A 25168-nucleotide genomic window follows, 5' to 3' on the forward strand; every position below is an offset into this window, starting at 1 on the left:
GTCAGCCTCCCTCTCCAACACTGGAAGCTTCTCAGAAAATGCAAGGCTAGAAAATGAAACAGGGGAAGACAGGTGCAATGATGATTTTACTTCTTCTAGCCTGAAGGTTTAAAAAGACACTTGAGTGCCTGAGGTTTTCAAACGTAGACTGGCATACAGATGTATTTCTTATCCACAACACTTAGGAGGGGTAGACAGCTGTAGCCCTTTTAGTCACCTCACTTCTGAATGGCTCCAAAACTGATTTGTATTATGTTTAAAAGGTGAATCTATAGCCATAACAACAGTCCTGCTCAACAAAAGAGTTATTTACATTATTTCCCATCTCTTTCATTCTGCACCTCCAGGTGTTCCTTCCCTCCTGGAGCCCAGCCCTTGACCTCCAAGGCTGCCACAGGGCTCGTCTGATGGAGGGTACATTGCTCAGCTACCAGCACCAGAGACTGTATCTCTGTTGGGGAACCACGCACACTGGAAACTTGTTCTCAGGAAGAAGCCAAGTCAAATCAAATGTTCCCTTCCAGGTCTTCCAAAAGACTGGAATGAAGTGTCATACTCCTTGCAACTCACAGCAGCTATCAGTGGGTCCAGCACTTCAGCCTCACCAGTAGCCTACTCTCCTCTCCTCCATAATCACAGGGAAAGTAGATAGTGATCCATTCCCCACCTGCTCTTCTTCTCCAGCTTTAGTATTCCACTTAACACCAAGAGAGAAGCCAAGTGCCAGACTAGCAAGTTCAGCAGCCAAGCACAAGCCTCACAGTTGATCTTCATCGCTCTGGAGCGCCCAACTGATATAAGCCACATGAAAAGTCTTATGTTTGAGCAATGAATTCTTCTCCTCACATGCATCTTTCAGAATTGAGTAGGCTTTTTTTTCTAGTTGCTTACAAAGAAACAAGACCAGAAGCCTATAGCTTCGTTTACTCCAGAAAAGTATCTTACGTTGTGGAGAAGAGGGATAAGAAGAATTATTTAGGAGGTTTTTATTTTTTATGTGATCAAAGTCCCCTTCAGATCAAGGGCTATATGGATATTCTCCTGCATCAGGCTCTCACACGTCCTGATCTCTACTAAAAAGCCTAACAGGCTGTTCTAGCAACGTGCATAGGGCTGCAACCATAAGACAAAGGTCCATAGAGAAATGCTCACCATACTCACAGCCCAGAATTATTTGAAGTCTAGCAAAAATAAAAATAAAAATAAAGAAAACTTCCACCAGCAGAGCTGTTACCTCAAAACTTGGTTTATCCTTCACTGTTTTTCTTCCCTCCTCTGCTGCACACAAGATTTAAGAAGCAGAAGGAGTGGCTTCTTAAAGGACATTTTACCTGGTTTTGGTTGTAGAGAAGCAACTCAGAAACTTTGCAAAAAGGCTCATGTATTTCCTTCATTTTTGAACACACCATAACCCACAATAGAGCAAAAAACGAATTCCTGTGTGAGACTTAAAGCAGGAAGTGGGACAGATAATTCGAACTACTCTCAGGCTGGTACCTAAGGCAACCAAACTTGGTTTAATGTAGTGAGGTTAATACAGGAAGTGGATGCAGCTGTTTCTACCAGGCTTTTACAGGTCTATGCACAAGTTTAGCTTGGTGCATATATGCAATGCAGAAGAGGCTTTCTGCATGCAGTGGTTTGAGACAAGAAATCTACAAAAGAGATTTACCAGTTACCAGAAGAGCAGGAGGAAGAAAGAGCATGCAGTTAGATATACAAGACAGATAAGCTGGTGGTAATAATTAATTTGTCTAGGGAGATCTGAGCTGTGCTTTCAGAGATTGAAAAAGGAAACCTATCTGACTCATGTTGATATTCAACTTTAAAAAGTGAGATAACGTCTGGTCTGGTCTCTGACTTCAGGAATTCAGAAGTCAGGGTTCAGAAACAACTCAATTTGTTCCCTGATTTTCTAAATCATTACACTCACCAGAAGTATGGTATAACTCCTTAGAGAAAGATACAGAACATTTATCCTTTTCCTACAAAATTAACTGAATCATAGAATCATAGGGGTTGGAAGGGACCTCAAGAGATCGAGTCCAACCCCCCTGCCAAAGCAGTTCCCTACACCAGGTCGCACAGGTAGGCATCCAGGCGGGTCTTGAATATCTCCAGAGAAGGAGACCCCACAACCCCCCTGTGCAGCTGTGCCAGTGCTCTGTCACCATCACCATAAAGAAGTTCTTGCGCACATTTGTGCAGAACCTCCTGTGCTGCTGTTTCTGTCCGTTTCCCCTTGTGCTGTCTCCATACACTGCTGAAAAGAGTCTGGCCTCACCACTTTGTCCCCCACATCTCAGATATTTATAAACCTGGATCAGGTCCCCTCTCAGTCTTCTTTTCCCAAGGCTAAAGAGGCCCAGTTCACGTAGCCTTTCTTCATAGGGGAGATCCTCCAGGCCCTTCACCATCTTTGTGGCCCTACGCTGGACTCTCTCCAAGAGATCCCTGTCTTTTTATATTGGGGAGCCCAGAACTGGACACAGTACTCCAGATGAGGCCTCACCGGGGCAGAGTAGAGGGGGAGGATCACCTCCCTTGACCTGCTGGCCACGCTCTTTTTAATGCATCCCAGAATGCCACTGTCCCTCTTGACCATGAGGACACAATGCTGGCTCATGGTCAACCTGTTGTCCACCAGACACCCAGGTCCCTCTCTACAGAGCTCCTCTCCAGAAAACACGTGGAAAAGCACAAAAAACTTGTCCAACAGTCAGATGACTACAACGGTCTTACAAAGAAATGGTTTCTGCTCACCTTCAAACGTGATACAAAGTGTTTCGCAACAGTAAGCTCTGAGGCAGGATTCCCAAGGAGGATCTCAAAACGATACTGCAAACCTAACTTGTCTCTCACTTCTTGCAACCTCTCCTTGGCCAGCATGGCTAGCTGCACAGATGGCACCCTAATGACAAGCATATGGCCGCAGCCATTCTTATCCTTTCCTGGAGAAGTGATAAGGTCATCCATTATGCTGAGCGTTTCAGGTGTGCTGTGATCTCTTAGTGAGGCCATGGTCGTGAGAGACATCAAAGCTTGGGAATACTGCTGAATGAGAAGGTAGCAGCGAACCACCATGCTGTGCAGCCGTGGATACCTTTGGGGAGATAACAGCTCTGTGTTAGCACATGCAAAATCAAAGCAGTGTCTGAAAATTAACCAAACACCAGGACTGTGGGGGTAAAGAAGTCCCCGTTTGTCTTTAGTGCTTAAAGAATGAAGTCTTCAATTTCCGAAGACAATGACTTTGCACCAAATCTAACTATGTTTTAAGCAAGCATTCCTTGAATGCAGAGAATAAAGAGCAAAGTCCTGCTCTCAATTAAAAGGAATGATAAGCTTCTGTTATCTTCATTTGGGAAATAATTTCAACTCAAGTTCTTCAACTTGATGGAGATACCTATCATCTCAGATCTGGTTCATTCCAAGACTTCAGGCTAATAATTGCTTTGCTGTCCAGAAGTATTTTTTTCCTTCTGAACTCATAGGACCATCACAGCTTTAAGTGGTTTCTGTAAGAAGTTCTTCATGATTTCCCATTTTCTCAGCAGAAAGCCAGAATTATCAGTAGGGACTGCTGGTTCTGAGCCAAAACTGAGCTTGCACTTTGCCTTTTAACATATGTAGTCAACATTTCTTTCTCACTCATTACAGCTATGTTCAGTGATAACAGCTAAGAACCCAAAAAGTGAAATGCTAAGAAAAAGACATTAAACCTATTCAAGCTAAAAAGCACTCAGTTTCTACACTCTCCCCACAAGTTCACTCATTGCTATAATATATGACAAATCCAACACTAATATGCTTTGAGTACTAGACCTGTGCTACTGAAGTCCAAACAACTAAAAGCTCCAAATTTCACTGTTCTTGAGTAATTTATTAAAAAGTATGAGATCCACCTGAATAGTTTTGAGCCTGTCTGTTACAGTAGCTCTATAAACCAAAATTAGTGAATTTTTAAATACTCTTTAGCCTTAATATATCCACCTATATAAAATAGGAAAAAAAAAACAGTAGTGAAGACAGAACAATCCTGTTCTATTAAAAATTAAACTATGAGAACTATATCTTCAACAGTTATAACAGACCTGTCCCACTGATATGCAGAATACATAGCTCCAAATTGCTGGTAATCGTAGTATTGCTTTTGTTTCTGTAATGTGCACATGTAATTATATATTAGAGAATGAAACTACCTTGCTCAGGCAGCTGCAGGTTACTAACAAACCATTTTCAAGCTCTGAGATGCAGGAATGAAAAACACAGCCAGTGAATGAAATAAATGAAATGGAAGGTTTTGAAATGATATCGTTCACCTGGGACACTGCTAACAAATCTGTTGGCGGTCCCAGCAGAGAGACACCAGAAATGAAGGGGTATGAAAGTATTGGTACTTCACCTAGTTTAGTGAGGGCTGAGCCAGAAGTCAAGAGCACCTGTGAGCACAGACCACCACTGAATGGGCCTAATAATTCTATAAATGAATGAAATATATCCCCTCCTCCTTGTTGAAAAAAATTTTGTTACAAAAATAAAAATTGCACATGCAACAGTTATCAAGATCAGTATCAAATGTCATCATGTCTTCATCCTCCCACAATGGGGCTGATAAGCACACCTGTACACTTAAAACCCCCTTCAGCACCAGCATCCCATGTTACTATTTACCTTTCTAAAAGTGTGGTGACCATTTTTTCAAAGGTTTCATCACATCTCAAAAGTGGACTTGTGACTCCCCATTGGAGAGATTTGCTGTATTCATTCAAGCCAAAGTACAGCTTGTCTTCACTTGCTGTGTCATCCTGTTTCATTCAGAAATAGCAAAAACATACAAAAAGCTGGAAATACTTTTAATTGTAAAGCAAAGTATCCTTTATTTCATTTCTTCTCCTATAATGATGTTATTGGTTTGTTTCAAAGAATACAATACATTTTATATTGTTTATTACAACTTATTTGTCTACATTTACGAAAATACAAGTGTAGGCCCTTTCAAATTGTTCAATGTATCTCCTACCCTTGATTACAAGAGTTTTGCAGAATCTTGCTATTCCTTTTCTGACTCCCTATCTCTAGCTTTATATCTACTGACAATTGTTAGCACATTTCTCTGCATTTGAAGCAGAACCTGAAAACAGGTGGTTTATTTATTTCCAAAATTCTTCTTGACTATCAGACTCTACACAATTCCAATGACATACAGAAACTGATCATTGCTTTGCTGGACTGTAAATCTGCTGACAGCCATCAGGAAGGCAGAATACTTGCTGCTTAAAATTTCATACAGTGCTCTCTAGAAGTACAACACACTCTCTAGTGCATTTTTAATAACAGTGATTACTAGGAATATAATACACCACATAGAATCTCCTCTTTTTCTATGGGTTAGATTTTTAATTAGAAGACTGAAAGTCAGTCATTTTTAACTTTGAGGATCAAAAAACTATCCAGACCATTTTACAGAACATTACTATAGCATCTTATATTAACAGTCAAATCAAAACTTGAATATTCATTCACTCCATTTCCACTATTCTATTTGCTGCCAACAAAAGCTAGACTGCTTGAAAATCAAAAGTCAGCTCCAGTTTCCACCACACCTGCACAGGTCCGTCTGAGCAGAGCATAAAGAGTCATTACTCGTCTTACGTGACCTGGATAAGGGAAAACATTTGATTCCTGGGCCTCTACTGTAACCATCCCAGGACTGTGTAGCTAGAACTCGAGCAAACAAACACCAGCAGAGAAGGAGCTCCCTCCCAACATTTTTCTTGAATATGTATCTGCTAGATTCATTAAAATTAAAATTTATAATTTTAATAGTGAATTTTAAACACTTACCACAGTATCAAATTGTATCCAATGTACCTCATTGCTAGAGCTGATCCTGGACTGCTGTGTTTGCAAGGCGTAAGGAAAAGAGCTGACCTGAAGAACAAGGAGGTTGAATGCTTCAAGGACCTCCCTGCAATTAATAACTCTATCAGCCAGACCATGACTAGGCTCACCATGTGACAGGGAACTTGAAATGGCACTGCAGAAATAAGAATGCAAAGAATTGCCTTACTGACATCCTGAGATTCAATGAATCACTCTCTCTCCAGAAAAATCTCCAGTGGCACTGAGAATCACAGCTCAAAAAACTTTTTGAAAAGGTGAAAGACGTCAGAAATGTTTGAGTGCTCTCTACAGAAAGAGTCAGGCAAGAGGGGGAAAAAAAAGTAAATAAAGGACTAAATCTGCTAAAAGTAAGATGTTGAATTAGTGTGCCAATTTAAATCATCATAAGATGGAGGTAACCAAAAATAAGCCAAAGCTGATGAAACCCCTCTTACAGGTGAATGCTGTTGCATGAGGTTGGGATACAGTAACAGATTTACAAAATCCACTGAATTTTTCAGGCAGATATATTTTCATAGGAGATTTGAGAACTTAAGCATCTCTTGTTGTCATGATTTCCAGTTCCTGGAATCAAGTTGATCTCCAGGTTAAATTATAATTCCAAAAATCAGTGTACACCAAACACAGTAAAATTTGATGAGGAGCATAAAACAGGAAGACTATTGCTTTTAAGTATTTTTAACTTCCCATCAAGGAAAGTATTTTCTTTATTGACTCTGCTGTCAAGCGAGTCCCACAGCATTACGCACCATGTCTGAATCACACTAACATTTTTCTCCTCAGTTTACTCAAGGAACAAAACTTGAACAATCAGCTTTAATTTTTTTTTTCTTTTTCCATAGCAAAATTATGATTCAAAGTCATGAAGAGGTTTTTCTTAGCATGTGTACATGTTGTCCTGGCAGACCAAACACTGGCCAACATCAACAGAACTGCTATTTTTCTTAAGTCATTTTCTTACAGGAGCTAGGTTATTTTTCAAATGTTAGTGAAAAGTTAACTGTCTGTAAGCCCTTCTCATTTCAAAAACAACAATATTAAAGATAAAAACGTGAATTAAAACATGACTAATTTGTGAACATGGGAGAGTTCTGAGTTTATGCACAGGAAAAAAAAAACAACACAGAAATAGGGAATAGGAAAAGGGCAAAGAAGTAAGCAAAGTTGTAAAACTCCACTCCTGCCAAATTTCAGCACTGTAGAACTTAACCCTATTAACAGTTTAATTAACGATCTAAAAATCCAAAGCTAGTCTCACCCAACTTCAATGGAATCAATTAACAAATATTAGACCCAAGCAAAAAGACAGCATTAGATTCTGTGGAACAAAATACCTTAGACCTAGAGAAACCTCTGGGTGTCAAAGGTGAGCCTTTTTAAACACATAACAGAAAGATACCAGAAGAAGATAGTTTTCCTGCAATAAACTGAATCATCTACCTTGTTAAATCCACATGAGCATTGTCATGAACCAGCACAAACAGTGTATATGGATTCTGTTTCACTCGTTTCATGAAAACTTCAAATTTGGTTTGAATCTCATTGTCTAGCCGAACTACGTATTTCTCAGCTCTCTGATATGCTGTTCCATTGTCTTCTAAGCCCAGGTCCACAAGGACACCTGTCAGAAAGGAGAATGCAACAAAAACCTTTTCTTCTGAGTACATCCAAAAATCAAGTGTCATCTGCAAATATTATCTGCCAATATCAGAACTTATCAGCAACAAGCATTGGTAAGAAGATGGTGATCAGAACGCACTTTCTCTCACAATGGAGACTGCCATTTGCTTTTTGACTTTCCTGAGCACGTCAATCACTAACAGAGTATATAAAAAAGGTCATTCTGAAGGGAAATGTATTCTGTCATCTGCTTCCTAAAGACTGCTTGTTCTTCTTTAAACATTTGGTATCAGCTATGTTCAGACACAGAGCCTGACACAAAAACTCACCATTTGAACCAGTAAAGCAATCACTGTCTGCTAATATAAGTGCACTCATTTATTTATCTAAAAGTTTACTGCACATATCCCTGTGCTCAATACACAAGAGTGTGTGCACAAACGTGTACCTAGAATGAACTGCACCAGCAATAAAAAAATCACACTAGTGATAAAAGATCTGAACAACTGCACTTGCCCATCCCCTCTTTCTCTTGACAGCTGAATGTTACTTCGTCAAACGTTCCTCACTTCTGCAAGCATTTCTTTTGTTGCTTATGTGATACTGTTTGAGCCTACTCTAAGAAAGGAATATATTTTGTAATCAACACCACCAGCAGCTAAAGGGGTTAATACAAGGTGTGCAAAATACGTGCTGGTGTAGCTTATTCCTGCATTTATATCAGATATGACCTAATAGCAATCACATACTTAGACTGAATTAACAGTTTATTTCCCCCCCAACTCCCCTTTACCTGACTGACGGATCCGTTGCAGGGTCTGCTGCACCAGGACTTCTGAACGGGGAACTATAACGATGAAGTCTACTTTGCTGAAGTGGCCCAGATCCAGGCTCTGACTGCCACTGTCTGCTATAGCACAAACCTGGGACAAGAGCTTTCTGGCAACTGTAAGCTGTGGCTGGTAAATTTGGAAGGTATCAACATCCAAATCTAGAGTGTGTTTGTTTGAAAAAGAAAACAGAACACAAAACGTGTTTACTTTCCCATCCCCCAATAAACAACCAATCAAATAGCCTACTCTCTATTATCAGGAAAAACAAACACACACAAAAAACCTCACCAGAATAAATTCTAACACTCTGGAGAGCAAGTTCAAATCACAAACATCATCTTTCTCTTTTTTGTTCAAAATGTGATTATCTGTCAAATGATCCTGAGTACAGTGCTCCCATTTTTTAAAATGCCTTAAACATTTTGAGGGCTTTAAAGTGACAGCCCAAGGAAACCTCAATGCCAACAAAGTAAAATGCAATCTGGAACATGAACCAACACATTGATAGTATGCTTATATTAGAGATATCTGAATATCCCCAATCTTTTCCTGAAGCTTGCAGTTTTCTTTCAGAAGCTTCCCCTTCTCCATCCTGCTAAGAGAGCCATCCACAGGTGCTGAGGTTGCTGTACTTGGGGCACTGTGGCAGGAGAGCCACCACACCTCTTAACCTGAGGAAACTGAGCCCATGTTGATAATTCTGCCAAAAACATTCTATCAGGGCAGCAAGGAGTTCATACATCAGCTCTACTCTGGTTGCTTGAGCTTCACTCACTCTAAATTAGCACTGAGATTGCCATATGTCTGTACACTGCAAAACAATTAAGGAATAGATTATTGAAGGGAAGAGCTTTTATTTTTTTTAATTTATTTAGAGATTTCTTCATTTTTAACAAGACTCAATTTTAACTTCATGAAGGTCTATAGTACTAGCTGCAGAGAACTGGGGGTCTGGACTTGTCTATAGAAAATACGAATGCTCTGATACATGCCTAGAAGAAAAAGCACATTCCTATGTGTCAGTATTTCCAGTAGCTATTTTCTATGCCTACCAATCCAAGTTTCAATAGCCCCTGAACTTTTGCAACTTGCAGATTACTAACAGTAAATAGGATTTACTGCAATAACGTTACAGCCTCTGCTTACATCACTTTTTCTAGTACAAAAATTTCCTAGAATAATATTCTTTAACAAATAAGTAAACCCAGATCTACTGCAAGGCTAATACAAAAGAATTGTACTTCCTTTTCAAGTAATATGCCACTTTATTAAGGATTTTCATGCGCAAGAAATTTTGAATGTATTTGGGATCAAAACCTGATATATCAAATTCTACAAAGACATACAGGTGTTCAAGTGTGTGTGTTTATCTCCTGCTCAGGCCTGCCTCAATGTTTATTTCCATAGATCTACTTTGGGTGAAAAGTCCCACTCACAGTCTAGGAAACTTACCTCTCCTTTTTTTTTATTCAGGCTGATTCACAATAGTTTCAGTCATTGTACAGCCATATTTTAAAGACAACACTAGCTCAGAATAATTGCTTGAGAAAACATGGAAGTTTTTAAAAGCATCACTGTATAACACTACATGCTAAGAACAACAGAAAAATAAAAGAATCAAAAGATGGTTCTCACTTCAAATTAGTCCTGTGAGGAAGGTCAAGGGTTGACCTTCTGGGGGTGCCAGAACAAGGTACCTGGTTGCCACCCTAACTGGATCTTCTGATACATGTGGAGACTATAAACCATCTTATATTAGTTTTCAGTTTTAACACTGAGATGATTACTTTGAGCTTACTAATATGAACCAAGAGCATACCTTTCTTTCACAGGGAAAGCAAAGCTTTATAGGGGGTTGAATTTGCTTTGATACTAGACCTAAAATAATCTCAGGGTTCACAGCAGCTCAATGTATCTTCTTTTACCATTACTGTCATACAAAACAGGAAAGAGTGGTTAAAGCTTGTTAAAACTTTGAGTAATTAAAGAATTCCAAAATGGGAAAATGATAATTAACATTTTTAGACACAGAACTCTACTTCATCCTTTGCATGTAAGTATTTTGCCACATTATGCTGAGTAAGTATACATCTCAGGTAAGAAAATCGTAGGCTGTGCTTGCCTAGCACATTCAATCCAAAATCTTAAAAACACTTTCCTGAAAACATGGGAAAAAGAAAGTCCCAAGGCACATCTGCATAGCACATATTATTATTACCACTGTAAATGTGTAAAGTGAGGAATATCAAAAGTCAAGATCCAGGAGGACACCTAAGGAGATGGGGAGGAGAACACAGTTCCTTCCTGCCTTAAGCCCAAGATTACACACCTTTTCTAGATTTACAAGGGTCAGACAAGTCCACACTGACATGTTCTCTACTCCACTTAGTGCACAGCAGAAGATGACATATTTTAACTTTGGAATTATCAAGCATAGGGCAGTAAACACTGCTGAAGGTTATTACTGAGATTTTCTTTCCAAGAGACTGCTTTATTTCTACATCCAGCTGGCAGTATTAGTACTGGAAGGTTGGCACAGCAACTGCAGCCTTCAGACTCTTCTAAGGCACACACATTTTAAAATTTAACAACCTACTCACTTATTTCACACCTTGCATGTAAAAAACATTACCTGGTTCTTGTGTAGATACCATGGCAATTGCCTCCTGAGATGATACACACTCACTCACATCTCCATTAAATGGAATAATGACACCTTCCCCTCGCTGCTGTAGCATTTTCTCTAGCAGCCTGTCCAAATCATCACCTAGTTAAGGATTAACAACACCAAATTATATGGAAGCACTTTAAGGCAAATGATGTAGAACAAGACATACGCATGTTCTCATACAGATGACGTAAAATCTGTGAAGGAAAGGGAAGCTGGAAGTAAAGGGAAGAGAGATTTTGCTAATTAAATCAATTCCAAGAAAAAGAAACCACAGCTGAATAATCTCAGTTCTGTGCCCTTACAGCTAATGGTGACATCTGATGATTACAAAGAAAGACACACTATAAAACAGCCTCTAGCCTATACTAAAAACACAAACAAGAATGCTCATTCCTATTACATTTAGCAGCATCAACAATGTTAAAAACATTTTGTCAACGGATGAGTAATTCTCACTACACAGATAAAGTGTAGGTTAAGGTGAGCACTTCTCTACACACATTCAGTGAAGAGAAAGAAGTAATGCCTCTCAATGGAGAAGGGAGAGCCTTCTTCACGCATGCATACATGCATGTATGCATTAGCTGCTGAACACCAACCCTAGAAGAAATAACATAATCACTGCCTTCGCTGGAACTTCTGTTTCTTAGGATCACTCACCTAGAGAAGTATTTTTGAAGTGTGATGCCAGGAAACTAACTTTCCCTGTGATGAGCTCATAACTGATCTCTTTCAAAAATTCACTGGTGGTAAGCATGCTTTCTGCGAGTGCTCTAGACTGATACTGACCTGGAGAAGAGTGGAAATAAAGCAAGTTTCATCTATAACAGTGCACTGTCAACACAACATTTTCATTCCAGAGCTAAAAGGCACACTGATCTTCAGTGACAGATCTCCACTGACTGGAAGACAAGTCTCAAAACAATTGTGATAGTAACAGAACAAGTAGATATATGCATAGTATATCCTTTGCCAGCTGTTGCCTGTTCACACTTTGGGTGACTAATAATATGCTAAATAAACATTTGTACCTTAGAGGAAATGGAAGATTTTTGTTAAAAACAAAAAAGTAATTATCCTCAGTAAGGAGAGAAGACTACTCAGTGCACTTCCAGAAAGACACACACAAGCATATACAGATGTCACAGCCAATCACCAACAAGGAATCTAAAAAACATGGTAAAAAGGATAAAATAATATAATGTTTTACAGTGATCTGCAGAAGACTGTGGTCAATCCAACACTGCCATGTAAGATAGTTATATGAAAGAGAGAAAGACAGACTAATTTGCAACTGGGTCACTCCAAGATATTTTCTAAGATTGCCTCATTAACAATAAAGACTCAGGCCCCTCAAGGAGTAGTAACCACTACTGTACAGTTGTCTATCTAGGTTCCTATGGACACCAGTACACAAGTCTTGATGGAGGAACAGCGAACTGTGACACTGCAGTACAACAACACAAAGGAGAATAAAAAGAACAAAACGTATTTGGAAGTTGGAACAATGCCTTGACAAAAATGCATTCAAAGTATACTGCAACTGTACTTACCTAGGACTACAACGCAGAATTCATTTCCTCTTATCTTTGATGCACAAATGGCAACTACATAATCTGGCAGTTTTTGCTGATGCTTCATTTCATTGAGAGTCCTCAATGTTTCTGAGATGCCCTCTGCCAGAGAGTTCTGGGTAACCACCACGTGCACAAGGTCCCGAGACACGCTGGCAATTAACCTAGCAAGCCAGGGGAGTTGAGCTGGCGACACAGAGATGCACTGTGCACTCATCTGCAAGGATCGCTCTCTCAAAGTGAACTCCTGCATAGCTTTCAGCATGATCTGCTCAAATTCTTCCCTCAGGGGTATCTGGTCAGGACCTACATTAAAAACAAATACAAGAACAGTATATCATGTCAAAATGTTAATGAAACAGAAATAAACCCTTGTCTGTTTTGACATGAAAAGTTCCTTCACCATTATTTTAAAATGTAAAAACCCACTCTACTGTGTGAATATCTACCTGCATGACGACATATTCTTGCTTTTTCTCATTGGAATCCCCTCTCTCCCTTTGTACTTTCTTTCCCACCATCCCTCTACTTTCTTCTATTTTGTCAGTGAGGTTTTGCATTTCATTCCTAGCTTTTCTACCCTCAGAAACTGGTGGCACAAACAAGGGGGTGGGGAAACATGTGTCTTGAACAAAAGGATTAATCACATAACCTCTATATGTCTTAATAGCAGAAATACAAATGCTTATCCTTGCAGTCTAATCACAGCCATGCAGTACAACAAAACCTTTCACTGGTCTTTTTGTTGGTTTTCTTTATCTTCCATACCAGCAAATTAAACATGGATGCAAATGAACATGCTTAACCTTTTCTTTCACAATTTAATTGAGCTAATTTTCAAGCTCATAAATTTAAGAGGCATATGTGCATTCAACTTTATATCTACATCTCTCAGAGTCTGTAAATTATATTGTAAACTTCAACTGGAAAACAAATTATCCTATTATCAGTCACTCAGCTTTAAGTAACATTTTACTCAGTAAGACTTCTCTTGCAGTCAGAAATACTCAGGAACAGATTAAAAATATTCATTAATGCAAAAAGTAACCATACTTTAAATTCCCTAGGTCCCATGCCAGTGCCAAAGCAGACAGCTTCACACTTCAGCAGTTTGCTTTTCTGTGACAAAAAGGGGGATAAGTAACAGCAACATGTGAAATGCTGGTTCTTTTGTTTGTATGTTTTCTTTCGGGGCCGAAGACAAAAAGCAAAATTGGTAATGAAAAAAGTAAACAAATGTTGTGAAGAAGGCAGGGAGTGAGTGAATAACTCAAGTACATAATCTGTAAATACTGCTGCCTAATCTCATTTTGCCTTTCTGAGAACATGGAGAATGTCACTACCCAATTACCTACCACAGTGAGGTAAGGTAACTACAGACTTCTGAATGCAAGGCTGTCTCCAGTTTTCCTGCACAATGGAAAATTCTGATGAAAATATGGACACTATGGTCTATGGAGCATGGATGATGGTTATGGATAAAACACTCCCTTTGTAATTTTCTTTTTTTTGAAAAATTATTTTCCTTTCTAAGAAAGCATCTTCGAAAATCTCAAAATAGCAAAAATAAATGTTAGTTGACAGACAAATAAATAACTTTCTGCAGAAAAAACTTCATCTACAACATATCGACCACAACAAAAAAGACATTTTAAACTAAAAGAAACAATTGCAATCCTCTCTACAGAATGAGTACTCAAAGGATCACCTTGACTTTAGAAAATGAAACTGCTAAGGAATAATGCCACATACAATTCACATCTGAAAAAGACCTTATTAAAGCAGTTATGTTTTCAAAAGCATCTTCAGTTTAAGTTCAGTGCCATCCAGTTCTGGGAACACGCGCTTCACTGCGTACCCCAGATAGTCCTCCAGCCATCTAAGACTGGGGCATTGCTAGGACAACCTCCTGAGGTCTGTGTGTCTGCATATCCCTTCCACAGAATACAGAGGCTTGTTCTTGCACTGAGCAAGAGCACAGTCAAAGTGATTCAGCTGAGGAAGTATGATTTTATAAATCTAGGTTCACAGTTAGATTGTCCAGAAATCTCCAGCTGAAAATCCAAAACACAGACCTTAGAGTCACATATGATGAAATCATGTTTGTAGAAACAACCATGCAATAATAAAAAGCAGAAGACTATAAATGATAGAATATTAACCCATATGGCAAGCGTGGACACCTGTAGTACAAAATCAAAGCTTGAGTGTACTTCACTATGAAGTCTGTCAAAGAAAGATAACATGAAATCTGATTAAGAATAGGAAACAGACAGTAAACATCAAAGAAATCAAGCACAGTTCTTGCTCATTTTTAAGTTATTCCTCCATCAATCAATAGAATTTATCTACAGCACCATTACTGCTTACAGTCATAACTTCAACCACAAACTGCCTTCATAGTAGGTTCAAAATTAAAGTACTGGAGATGTACTTATTTTGTTTGCTGTAAGTTGTAACATCACCATGGGATCGCTCCCTTGGTTGCAAAAAACTTCATAGCATTTCATTACAATTAATAATGTTGCCATGGTCTCACAGGGAAACTTAAAAGAATTCTCAGACAAACACAGCCCTATGTATGTAGTTTTGGTAAGATATATTTTTCCAAAAAGGATAACTTTAATAAATAATACACATATGATCTGCACTCCTGTGCAGTTTTATGCACAAAAAGCAATGAGATACAAAAAAATTAGGCAAGGCTCAGGCTATGTCATTCTTCTGTCTTTCGATCTTTGCCTTTATGTAATATCCCCTGGAAGAAATAATAGCTTTTCACACATTTCTCAAGAAAGAGGCTCACATGAATAAACTGTTAATTTATGTGCGCAATTTGTCTTCCCTCACTGCCAAAAACTTTGGAACATGGCTGCCCTCCAGTCATCTTTAATCCGCTTTGTTTTTACAAATTGGATAAATTCTCCAACTCAGTGCAACTGTCAGGACTCCAACAGTTTTCAATTTGGATCAAGACCAAAACTACTGCTGTGTTTTGATCCCCACACTCTTCACAGAGTTTCTAACGTTTCCCTCGTTAGGTTCCTTCATCTCACAGCACCAGTGCCCATCTCCACATAAGGCCAAGTAGGAAACTGCTCCTCTTTGTGCACTAGGAGTGAAAGCCAAACTCAACACCTGCTGACAAGGGAATTTCTTCATTATGAAGGCACAGTGCTTACTAGACACAGCTCAGCTCAGCTCCAGAAGCTTTTGCTCTAACCTGCAGCAAGGATAGACTAAACATCTCCTAAGGTAAGAGTTGCTTATGGAACGAGGCTCACTGATTCCATAGGCTTCAATAAAAATAATATTTCTAATCGGAAGTGCTGTACCAGCTGGCCACAAGTCTCTCTGAAGGAAGCTTGCAAGCTGCCTCTAACAAGCCAAAACTGTGCCACAGCTGGTTTTAATGTGAAAACCTTCAAATGAGGCTGAAAACCTCAAATATCAAATACAAGCCTATGGGAAGAACAGCAAGAGAAAAACATTCACCCTGTAAAGAAAAAGAAACATTTTGTTTGTTCCAGCCTGGTATACAATGGACTATTAAGTGTATTTCTCAGCAGAGAATGATAAATAAAGCAAACAGGTCACTGAGGGCATTACAACACAGAAGATTGCCTTCTTCCTGTCTGTAACAGTACTGCACCAGCAGAGAATAGCAAAGCATAAGAGTACATGGGTTAGACTGACACAGAACATTTATTTCCCAAATTATAGGGTGATCACCAGTAGCATTACTTTTGAAAAGTCTGCACATTTCATTTTATATTACAGATTATTTTACAGAAATCCAGTAGAGGAAAAGCAATGTGATCTTCACAAAAGTCACTTCACACTCCTCTATGATAAACTGCATCATTTCAAATACAAAAACTAAGACAGAAACTGCTGTAAGAAGCTTCCTAAAGATGTCCTGCATCATTCCTTGACTTCTAAAACCTTACTGTTGGCACCACTACATTTTTGTCTAAGGCAGAGAAAAATGTCTGGACTTGTAATAAGAAAAAGAAAATATTCTTTGCTCTCACATTTGCAAAGGGTCCACTTCAAATACATTTACATGAATGAGATATTCTTTGAACAACTTGCCTTCGTCTGAATAACAAATGTGGTTTTCATGTAAAAGGTGCTGTCACCAAAACAATGATGACCATCACACATCTGCCAGCATTTGTTACGAAACTGAATAAAACAGACCAAGTGTCCTTAGAAAGAGCTGTGGTAACTGATGGTTTGATACCCTAAGCAAATGAGTTATCTGCATTGCAAAGGAAGATCAATTTTCACAATGGTGACCTGGTCAATCCCCATATGGAGAGCAGAAGCAGAATCAGCCCTTACATTCACTTCTTCAACCTGATAGTCAAAGTAGTGAAGACACACACACACTAGATGGAGCCACCTACCTCCTCCAGGCACAAAAAAAACCCCAGAAAATTGAAGCAGAAATAATAAAGAGGGTTGCAAGAAAAAGGGCAATAAAAAATAAAAACTGAAGTAGTTAGGACACACTGCTTACCTAGTTGGACAAGATATTGAATAGTTAAAAGTATCATGTTCTCCACACTTAGCAGCTGACTGCTGGTCAAACCCAGGAGCTCCAAATCCTTGGTTTCCAGCTGTGGAATCTTGTAGCAGTTCACCAGCAAGGGACTTACAACAATATCACCAACATTGCCATAGAAATAAGGTAAAGTGCCATAACCTTTCATAAAAGAAACAAAACAAAAAACAGAAATTCACAAGACATGTCCCTATGTGAAAACACATACAACATTTACACTTCCAAACTTCTCCTAAATGTTACCTATATAATGTCAAGAGCAGTCAGTGATGCAGTGTAAGTATTAACAAAATAAATGAGATAGGCCACTGTTCCTTTAGCATCTTTTTACAACAAAGCATCACATAGAGTGGCAAAAGCTATGGACAACTGCATATTAGAATAATTATTATTTTTATACAAATGAGAATATTATCTGTTTGAGTCTTACCCTGACCTTTTACAAATTCTCCATAATACAGCATGCAAAAAAAACCCAAAAATCAATGGATGCAATAGAATATTGATCTTAACGTTACAAAAGCAGCATCACTATCACTAAAATTGATTCAGCTACTGCAGTATTGTCTTGATTAATTTTACTTTTCTCCCACATTTTCTTTTTGTTTTCATAAACAGGTTAAATAAGCATCAACAACACGGTGCTGTGTCAGGTAAAGCAGATGAGGAAAACAGGCTCTCTTCCTTGAGCGATTGTTTTCCTTTCCGAAAAAATTTATGCACAGAATTTGCCCAACCCATCCATTTGGGTACATCTGGTTCTGTACTATTAATAGGACTCTGTTTCTCAGGGACACTAACATTTAGCCTAGCTGAGGACTCCATTGGCAATTCTCCAAGAGCCTGAGGGCTGCATTCAATTTGCACTTAAGCTGATAACTGTAGACACCCCATCTTTAATAATGAAATGTTTCTCTGAAAACATTAAAGCACCACATTAGAGCTTTAGAATATGCTTCTAGAGAACAAGACAAACTGAAAGAAGTGTATCCCTAACCTTGACAGTTTTACTGGTGTAGATGGCCCTGTTAATTCTTTTGAAACCGTGTGTATTAGGATTATCTGTGCAGATGAGGACTCTGAGAACTTCATTTCTTCATGAATGATAAACTATTTCATGGATTTTACAGACAGGCATTTTCTTCTAACACTGAAGTTACTTTATATATGGAACTGTACTGCACAGGACTAGAAAGAGATCTGAAGAGTTAAAAATAAAATCTCAGAATTTTCACAGTCCTGGCCAATCGATCTCTGTTGTATTTTATACCTCTGTTCAGCTTGAGAAGAATATTCACGTTATGAGTCAAACTTTTGCAGTGAAAGCAATGTCTTTCTAAGGGTTAACAACGTACTCATACAGCTGAAGAATTTTAAAAGCCTGTTATCTCAGTTGCTTACAGTAATTATAGACTATAAAAGACAAAATGTTAGTACAATTCACTTCTGATTAGTCGGTTCACATCAATTTTCTGGTTCTCCTGGGGAATTCTTGGGCTTCAAGATCCAGACTATAAATGCTGCAGGAAATACTCTCTTGTTTTGTCAGTTGTTTACACTGGAAAGCTATTTTAATTACATGGAAATATTTCTATTCTTGGATTTTACAAAAACGTCATTTGTACAAAATTTCAGCCTGGCCAGAGGTTTTGCAGAAACCTGACTGCATCATGACCTATTTGCAAATCAGCTTCTCTCAGAAATATAACTTAAAACTTTAAGTTTTGAGCAGCTAAAGCAAACTATCCATAACAGAAAGACTACATAGTATACTGAATGTTAAGAAGCAACTAAAAGAAACTAAAGAAGATCAGCACTCTTTTCCTAGGGGAACAGGCATTTGTTCAAAATGCAGCATTTGACTCCCCAGTGTAAAACTTACCTATCAGAATCACTGGTCTGACTCCCGAGTTATTCAGCAGGTTTTCAGGAACAATTACAGTCTCCCCTGCTGGGATGGGTTGAGGCTGTAAAATTCCAGTTAACACGGATTGAGGAACTGGGACTGACAAAAGAGGTTCTATAAAATAAAGAAAAGAGAAGCTTCCATTACTAAAAGGCTCATACTGTGATTTGGTCATATGAACAAATAAAAAAAAATAACTGCAGATCACAAACTGCAATAAAATTCAAAAGACCTCTGCATTTCCTGCTATAGCTTTAAGTAATTTAAATTAAGAAGCTATACCCTCCTGTAGCCCCATCCCTAAAATAAAACTTTTCTGACCGCTGTATTGTTGGTGGGAATGAGGGGGGGAAACACAGGTTTGAATATGCATCTTCAAACAAAGCCAAGTACTAAGCTGAGAGGTCATCTTTAAGACAGAGGCTACCTCTAAATAATACCTGTCAGAAAAAGGGAAGCAACTGGTCTGACTTATGACCTAGAATGAACGTAGATAAGAAAGAAAATAGAAGACAATTCTCAAAAATGTCCTTAAACAGTTGTAAGGATAAAAATTAAGCTTTATGCACGAAGGTGCAGAAGTAGCTTCCACAGGAAAAAAAAAAAAACAAAGTGCAAAATTCTGTCATATGTTATCAGCTTTCAGTGTGGGGCCTGCTTCACAAGTTTCTCGGGCTTCTTTTGGTTGTTTCTAACAGATTTTTCCAACAATGCTATCTACAGAAAAACATCACAGGCAGCGTAAATGAATGTATGCATGCATACACTTCAGCTGTGGAAACAGCTGTGACTGACTGGAGGTGCTCAAGTAGGCCGAACTGCTCAAACGGCCCTTTCTGCTATGTAACCCTTCTTCCCATGATAAGTACCTCTGAAAAATACCAAAACATCTCTCAACCAAATCTTCCAAAGCAGAATTAAAAATAGGTTGTACATGATAACAAACATTTTGGGCTTTTTTCCTTTCCCTGTGTGTTTATTCTCCCACTCTACAGAGAGATCAGTAATTGCATATTCCCCTTTATAAGTTATTCTGAGTCTCACAACTGCAAAGTCCTTAAATAGCAAACAGCTTTATCAGTGGTCATGTACAAACAGGTATTGATGCGCATTGATAATGATTCACACACACTCATACTTAATACTATTTTATATCATGATACTACAGGCCCCTTCTAGAGCTTTTTCACACACAGGCCTTTTGGTCTCACAAACCTCTCCTTCCAATCACATAACCCCTCTTCTACGTTAGGCCAAAATTACATAAATGCATCTTTCTTGTACAAGAACCAAGTGCGCTATTTCAGCAGCATGCCACACCAGATGGAGACACCATATTCAAGCAGAAGGATAATGGAAAGCTTTCAAAAACATTCACCTGCACAATTTCAGAAGAACTGAGTTGTGTTTGAGGAAGTTAGGTAAATTTAGATCCTTGTAACTCTTAATCTTTCTTTTCTCTCCCACCCTCAAGAATTCTGCTTTCCCATCATCCCAACTTTGATTACAGAAACAATGACCAAATAATTGTGTGCTTTCCGAGAAATCTGAAAAAACTCTCCATGGTGTTTTTAAATACTTCAGCAAGCTGAATGATGTTCTCAGTCCAGTCAGTAAGTGAAGCAGCACAGGGCTGCTGGTCTGCCTAAGAACAGCTTTTTGCAAATGAAATCTCTGTATCATACAAGTTTTACCTGTTCTAGATGAGGGTCGAATCGTAGGAACAGGTACCACCAAACCAGGAGGAGGGACGGGGGAGCCAGGGGACCACCCCCGATGACGTTTCTTTGGTGGTCCAGAACTGGACATTGATGCTGTGAAGAAAAGCAAAATCTAATTCTAAACTCCATTCTTTTGAATGACCTGGCTCCAGCCTACATTTCCATTCTCCAATGATGCTGAGCTGTTTCACACTACAGATCTCCTGAGGTTTACGCCTAGACTTAGACGAAGCCAGACTATGACGTGAGAAATGCTGCCACCTCTGCTAAAAACTACACTGTTGTCATCACCAGAAAACAAATGGATATGTAAAGACTGAATTGCAGGTACAACTACGATGGGAAGAAAAACCCAAACCCTAAATTTCAGGTCCAGTAGCCACTGCAGCTTAAAAAGAACACAGAGCAGAGTTATCATTACCTTGGTCTCCAGCTGCACAGGCAGGGCTAGGAGAGGTTGAGTGAGGCACTGGCCGAGAGACTGTAGAACTCAATACAGTATTTCTTCCTCCATTAGCGTTTCCATTAGCAACATCAGTGGCACGCAGTGAAAGAGGAGCTGAGTATAATAAAATACAGAGTATGTGGCTTGAGATGATCTTGAAAACAAACAAAACAATACGGCAGCATGCACACACAAAAGAATAGGGCAAGATGAAGGGTACTCAGTGGAGGATAATTTGGACATAGGCTGTAAAATCTTAACCTTGAGACGAAGCAAGATCTCTGCATTTCAAAGCAGAAAAAATCGGATGAAGAAAAAATGCAAAAATAACCTCACCAGCATAAAAAGATTACACACACAAAAATAAAAAGACCGGTGATCTTGTGAAATGTTTTTCAGACACCAAGAATTTAAAAAAGAGCTCATTGTAAATCCAGTTCATAAAGGTTTGCAAGTGTCACTGGTACATCAACTTATTTTTCTCCCAGTTATCCACACGCCATACACATGAAGTAAAACAGAACTCTCATCTGAAGCCTCAGCATGGGAAACATGGCAGTTTGCTGTGCAGTATACATGCTCTAAGCACTACTGAGGCAAACCATGACTCTCAAAATTTGAGTAACAGCACTTGCCTGTTGAAGCTCCCCATTTGTATTCCCACATTAATGACCTGGTATGGACAGATCTGGTGGATGTGGCTCCATTACAGAAGTAAGCTGAAAAGGGTGGGAAGTAATTCCCCCCGCATGATGAATTTTCTCTTACTCAAGTAAAGAGGGGAAAAGTACTAGTATACTGAAGATACAATATACTAGAATACTTAAATGCAGAATTTGCTGGTATTTTATACTATTAACTGTGTTAATCATTTCTTCAGTGCACTATATTGCTTATATATATACTAATGTTTTGGTCCTAAAGTAGCAGACATAATGCATTATGTACAAAACAATGCTCACACACATATATATACCAAGTAAACATATTTTTTCTTATTCAAGCACATTTCCCTCTATTATTTGTAATACTTTTGTTTGTTTAAAGGGCTAACTAGATAAATTAATAAACAATCAGCACACCATATCAGAGTACCCAAATGAGGGGTATAGGTGCCCCAGTTGAGACTTCTAATTTATTAAATGTACAATACAGAAATGATCAATTAAAATAGCACATACAGTAAACCTCCTTTAAGTGAGACTGTATTTCAAAAATGTATCTGGAGTTACTATACTCATTACAAAAGGACAAAGGCAAGCAGATCTTAGTTACTGTGGCAGAATCACAGTCATATCAAGAGATGACTTTTCTGCTCTCTTAGAAGTCTTAGAAATGTATGCTGTATCACTCTTGTACTTGCTATCAGAATGTCAAATCTGAAAGCCAAGGTGTGGCTCTGTATGAAGACAGTAATGGCCATGGATAATCTCAGTAGAACTGGAAGAATGTGAGGACTTTGGAGAATACTAGTGAACATTCTCCTTTCCTTTTTCCACCTCTAAGACCATTTTCTTATTTCTTTACTGCTAAGCAGATCCCTTGGCTTTCAGGGAGAGCAAAGAGCTACCTGAAGCAAATGTCTTTCCTACGAGCTGCACTGACAAAGCCAAAGGTTTCACAATTGTCTTGTTCCGAGATGGGTCTTGAGTTCCACTTAAGTTAATAGCAGAAGATGATTTTGCTGGACTGAACACTGAAGAATCTGAGAAAAGAAGATGTTTAAGTAATAATTGAAAACTATATATATCAGTATATATTTAATACTATATAAACAGAAGCACGCATACTTGTTCATCTATGCACCTTTGCAAATAATGCAAACAAACTATTTTACACTTAAAAAATCATTTAAAGGTAGTTTACAGGGGTTGTGACAAACATTTACCAGGCATTTCTGTAGAATCTAATATACTAAACCCAAGAGAGATCTCTTACAGAATACTTTGCTATCACATACCAACTGAAAAATATTTTAATCACAGAAAGAATCTGTTCTTAATCAAAATTGCTCCTTAATATACACCTGTGAGATAGGCAAGTAAACTCTTTTATCCTGTGTTACAGATGAGAAAGCAAAGGCAAAGAGTTGGTGTAACTTGTCCCCAGCAAGCATAATGAACGGGCACTTGGAATAAGCTGACTAAAAGGTTTTGGAATCTCCATCACAGGAGACTTTCAAGAACAGGTTACTGAACTTTTGTCTGACCCAGACAAGCCTGACTTAGGGCATAAAAAAATCAAACACATAACCTCCAGAGGCTGTCTTATCTTACAAAAAGCGTAAGCCTGCATAAGAAATGCTTAAGAAAAGAAATCTGGGGAAAAAAAAATCTGCATTAAAAAAAAAAAGCTGAAGTTAGCCCAGTATAAAAATGTAAATCATAACAGGTTCAAAAGCTCTCTGCATGCTAACATTAGGCATTTAATACCTTCAATTTATCTCAAAGAAGAATTGTATACTGGGACGCTGATATACCAGCAAATCCCAAATTTTATTCCCATGGTGAAGGAACATTATCTCAACATCTGTGCAGAAAGTTGTTTGCAAGAAGTAGGCTAAGTTCACCTACAGATGTCCTAGTAAAACAGCCAGGGAAAAAACAAACAAACAAAAAAAACCAGAAGGCTTGATCTGCCAAATACATTCCCTTCAGGCGACACACCATTTGGCAAGGAAGGATGGGGAGAGAGTCTGCTTTGCCAGACAAGCAACTGTGATTGGGAAAAAAACAGGAGCCTCTAGGGTTGCTCCAACAGAAAGCCTTGTCCATGTTCACAGGGCAAATGCTGCAAGGCCACCAAACACACTGCTAGCTTACAGGCTTTGTAAGATAACACCGGTCTCTCATTATGTTGGGTTTGTTTGTTTGTTTTCCTCCCACTCACTCATTCTAATACATTTTCTTGAAATTTCATGCAAGAAACAAACATCACACTGACACCTAAGCAGAATTCACAGTACTACCTTATATTAAAACTGTTTATCTTTCTATCCTAAAACCTTGTCCCTAATTGTTTACCAACCTTTAAACACCTGACATTTTAGCTCTCGTGTGTCTGCCTAAACGGAGTTTCTGATGCTGTTCAAAGTTTCAGCCACTGTTGTAATGCCAATTAAAATACAGCTCCTTTGAAATGGAACTGCAACTTCCCGTGCTGTTCTGAAAGAGAGACGGTGTCACAGCCACACCACACTGTCAAGTTTAACTAGGATACTTCAATATTCTACTGGGTACTAATTCCTACCATGAAATTACAACTTCAGCGCAGTACTCAGCATGACTGCCTGCCTACAGGTGTCTTCTAGGACATGGAGACTTAACTACTGCCTTACAAAGACAGAAATACTTAAGTTTAAGGAGAAAAATGGGGGAGTTGACAAGAAACTAAAAACAATTTTAAAGAAGAACCTGCTAAGGAGTACTCCCATTTTAAAACAACATGCCATCCCACGTGAAGTGCGAGTAGCTATTCAATCCAAGGAGAGTAACAGCCAGACCTTTATGGGCAACATATGCCAGAATTCACACCAGAGGAAAAAAGTACCCTCCCCCTTTCTCCTGGTCACAGGGAATTCAAATATATGGCTGTGGCATTATCTTCACTAAAAGATAATCCAGAATGAGATGAAAAGGTCTGGGGCAACTGTGACCTAAGAGTACAAACAGTGACACACAAAAACCAAGCAGACTGAAAATCACAGTGAGTGATAAGGAGAAAGCAGTATATAAAAGGTGTATCTATTAACTTGGCAGGTACAATAGAAGACAAAGCTGCGTTAAATATTGTGTCATTTGTTATTTCAAATAAATAGCTTCTCATGCATCTGCACAGTTCTCAAGCCAGCCTCTGGAAGCCAACGGGTCATGCAGTGAAATGCAGATGTATTTAAGTGACACTCTCATTTCTCTAACAAAA

At 38.7% G+C, this 25168-nt stretch overlaps 1 protein-coding gene across 4 annotated transcripts in view; it reads right to left on the reverse strand.

The window, feature by feature from the left end:
- Positions 1–25168, reverse strand: part of GREB1L (GREB1 like retinoic acid receptor coactivator) — a 120140-nt gene that overhangs the window by 16151 nt on the left and 78821 nt on the right. For all 4 annotated transcript variants that reach the window (XM_065752578.1, XM_065752579.1, XM_065752576.1 and 1 more), the window contains 13 exons: positions 22818–22952; positions 21224–21361; positions 20776–20895; positions 19058–19195; positions 17131–17316; positions 12585–12911; positions 11692–11820; positions 10993–11127; positions 8321–8518; positions 7348–7528; positions 5851–6040; positions 4675–4808; positions 2764–3103 (listed from right to left, as the gene is read on the reverse strand). In XM_065752578.1, coding sequence (XP_065608650.1) covers positions 2764–3103; positions 4675–4808; positions 5851–6040; positions 7348–7528; positions 8321–8518; positions 10993–11127; positions 11692–11820; positions 12585–12911; positions 17131–17316; positions 19058–19195; positions 20776–20895; positions 21224–21361; positions 22818–22952 — 2351 coding nt within the window. The remainder of the gene's footprint in view (positions 1–2763; positions 3104–4674; positions 4809–5850; positions 6041–7347; positions 7529–8320; positions 8519–10992; positions 11128–11691; positions 11821–12584; positions 12912–17130; positions 17317–19057; positions 19196–20775; positions 20896–21223; positions 21362–22817; positions 22953–25168) is intronic.

This window comes from Cyrtonyx montezumae, unplaced genomic scaffold (assembly GCF_038088225.1).
Source record: "Cyrtonyx montezumae isolate F1298 unplaced genomic scaffold, pur_monq_1.0 scaffold_8, whole genome shotgun sequence".
Taxonomy (NCBI): Eukaryota; Metazoa; Chordata; class Aves; order Galliformes; family Odontophoridae; genus Cyrtonyx; species Cyrtonyx montezumae.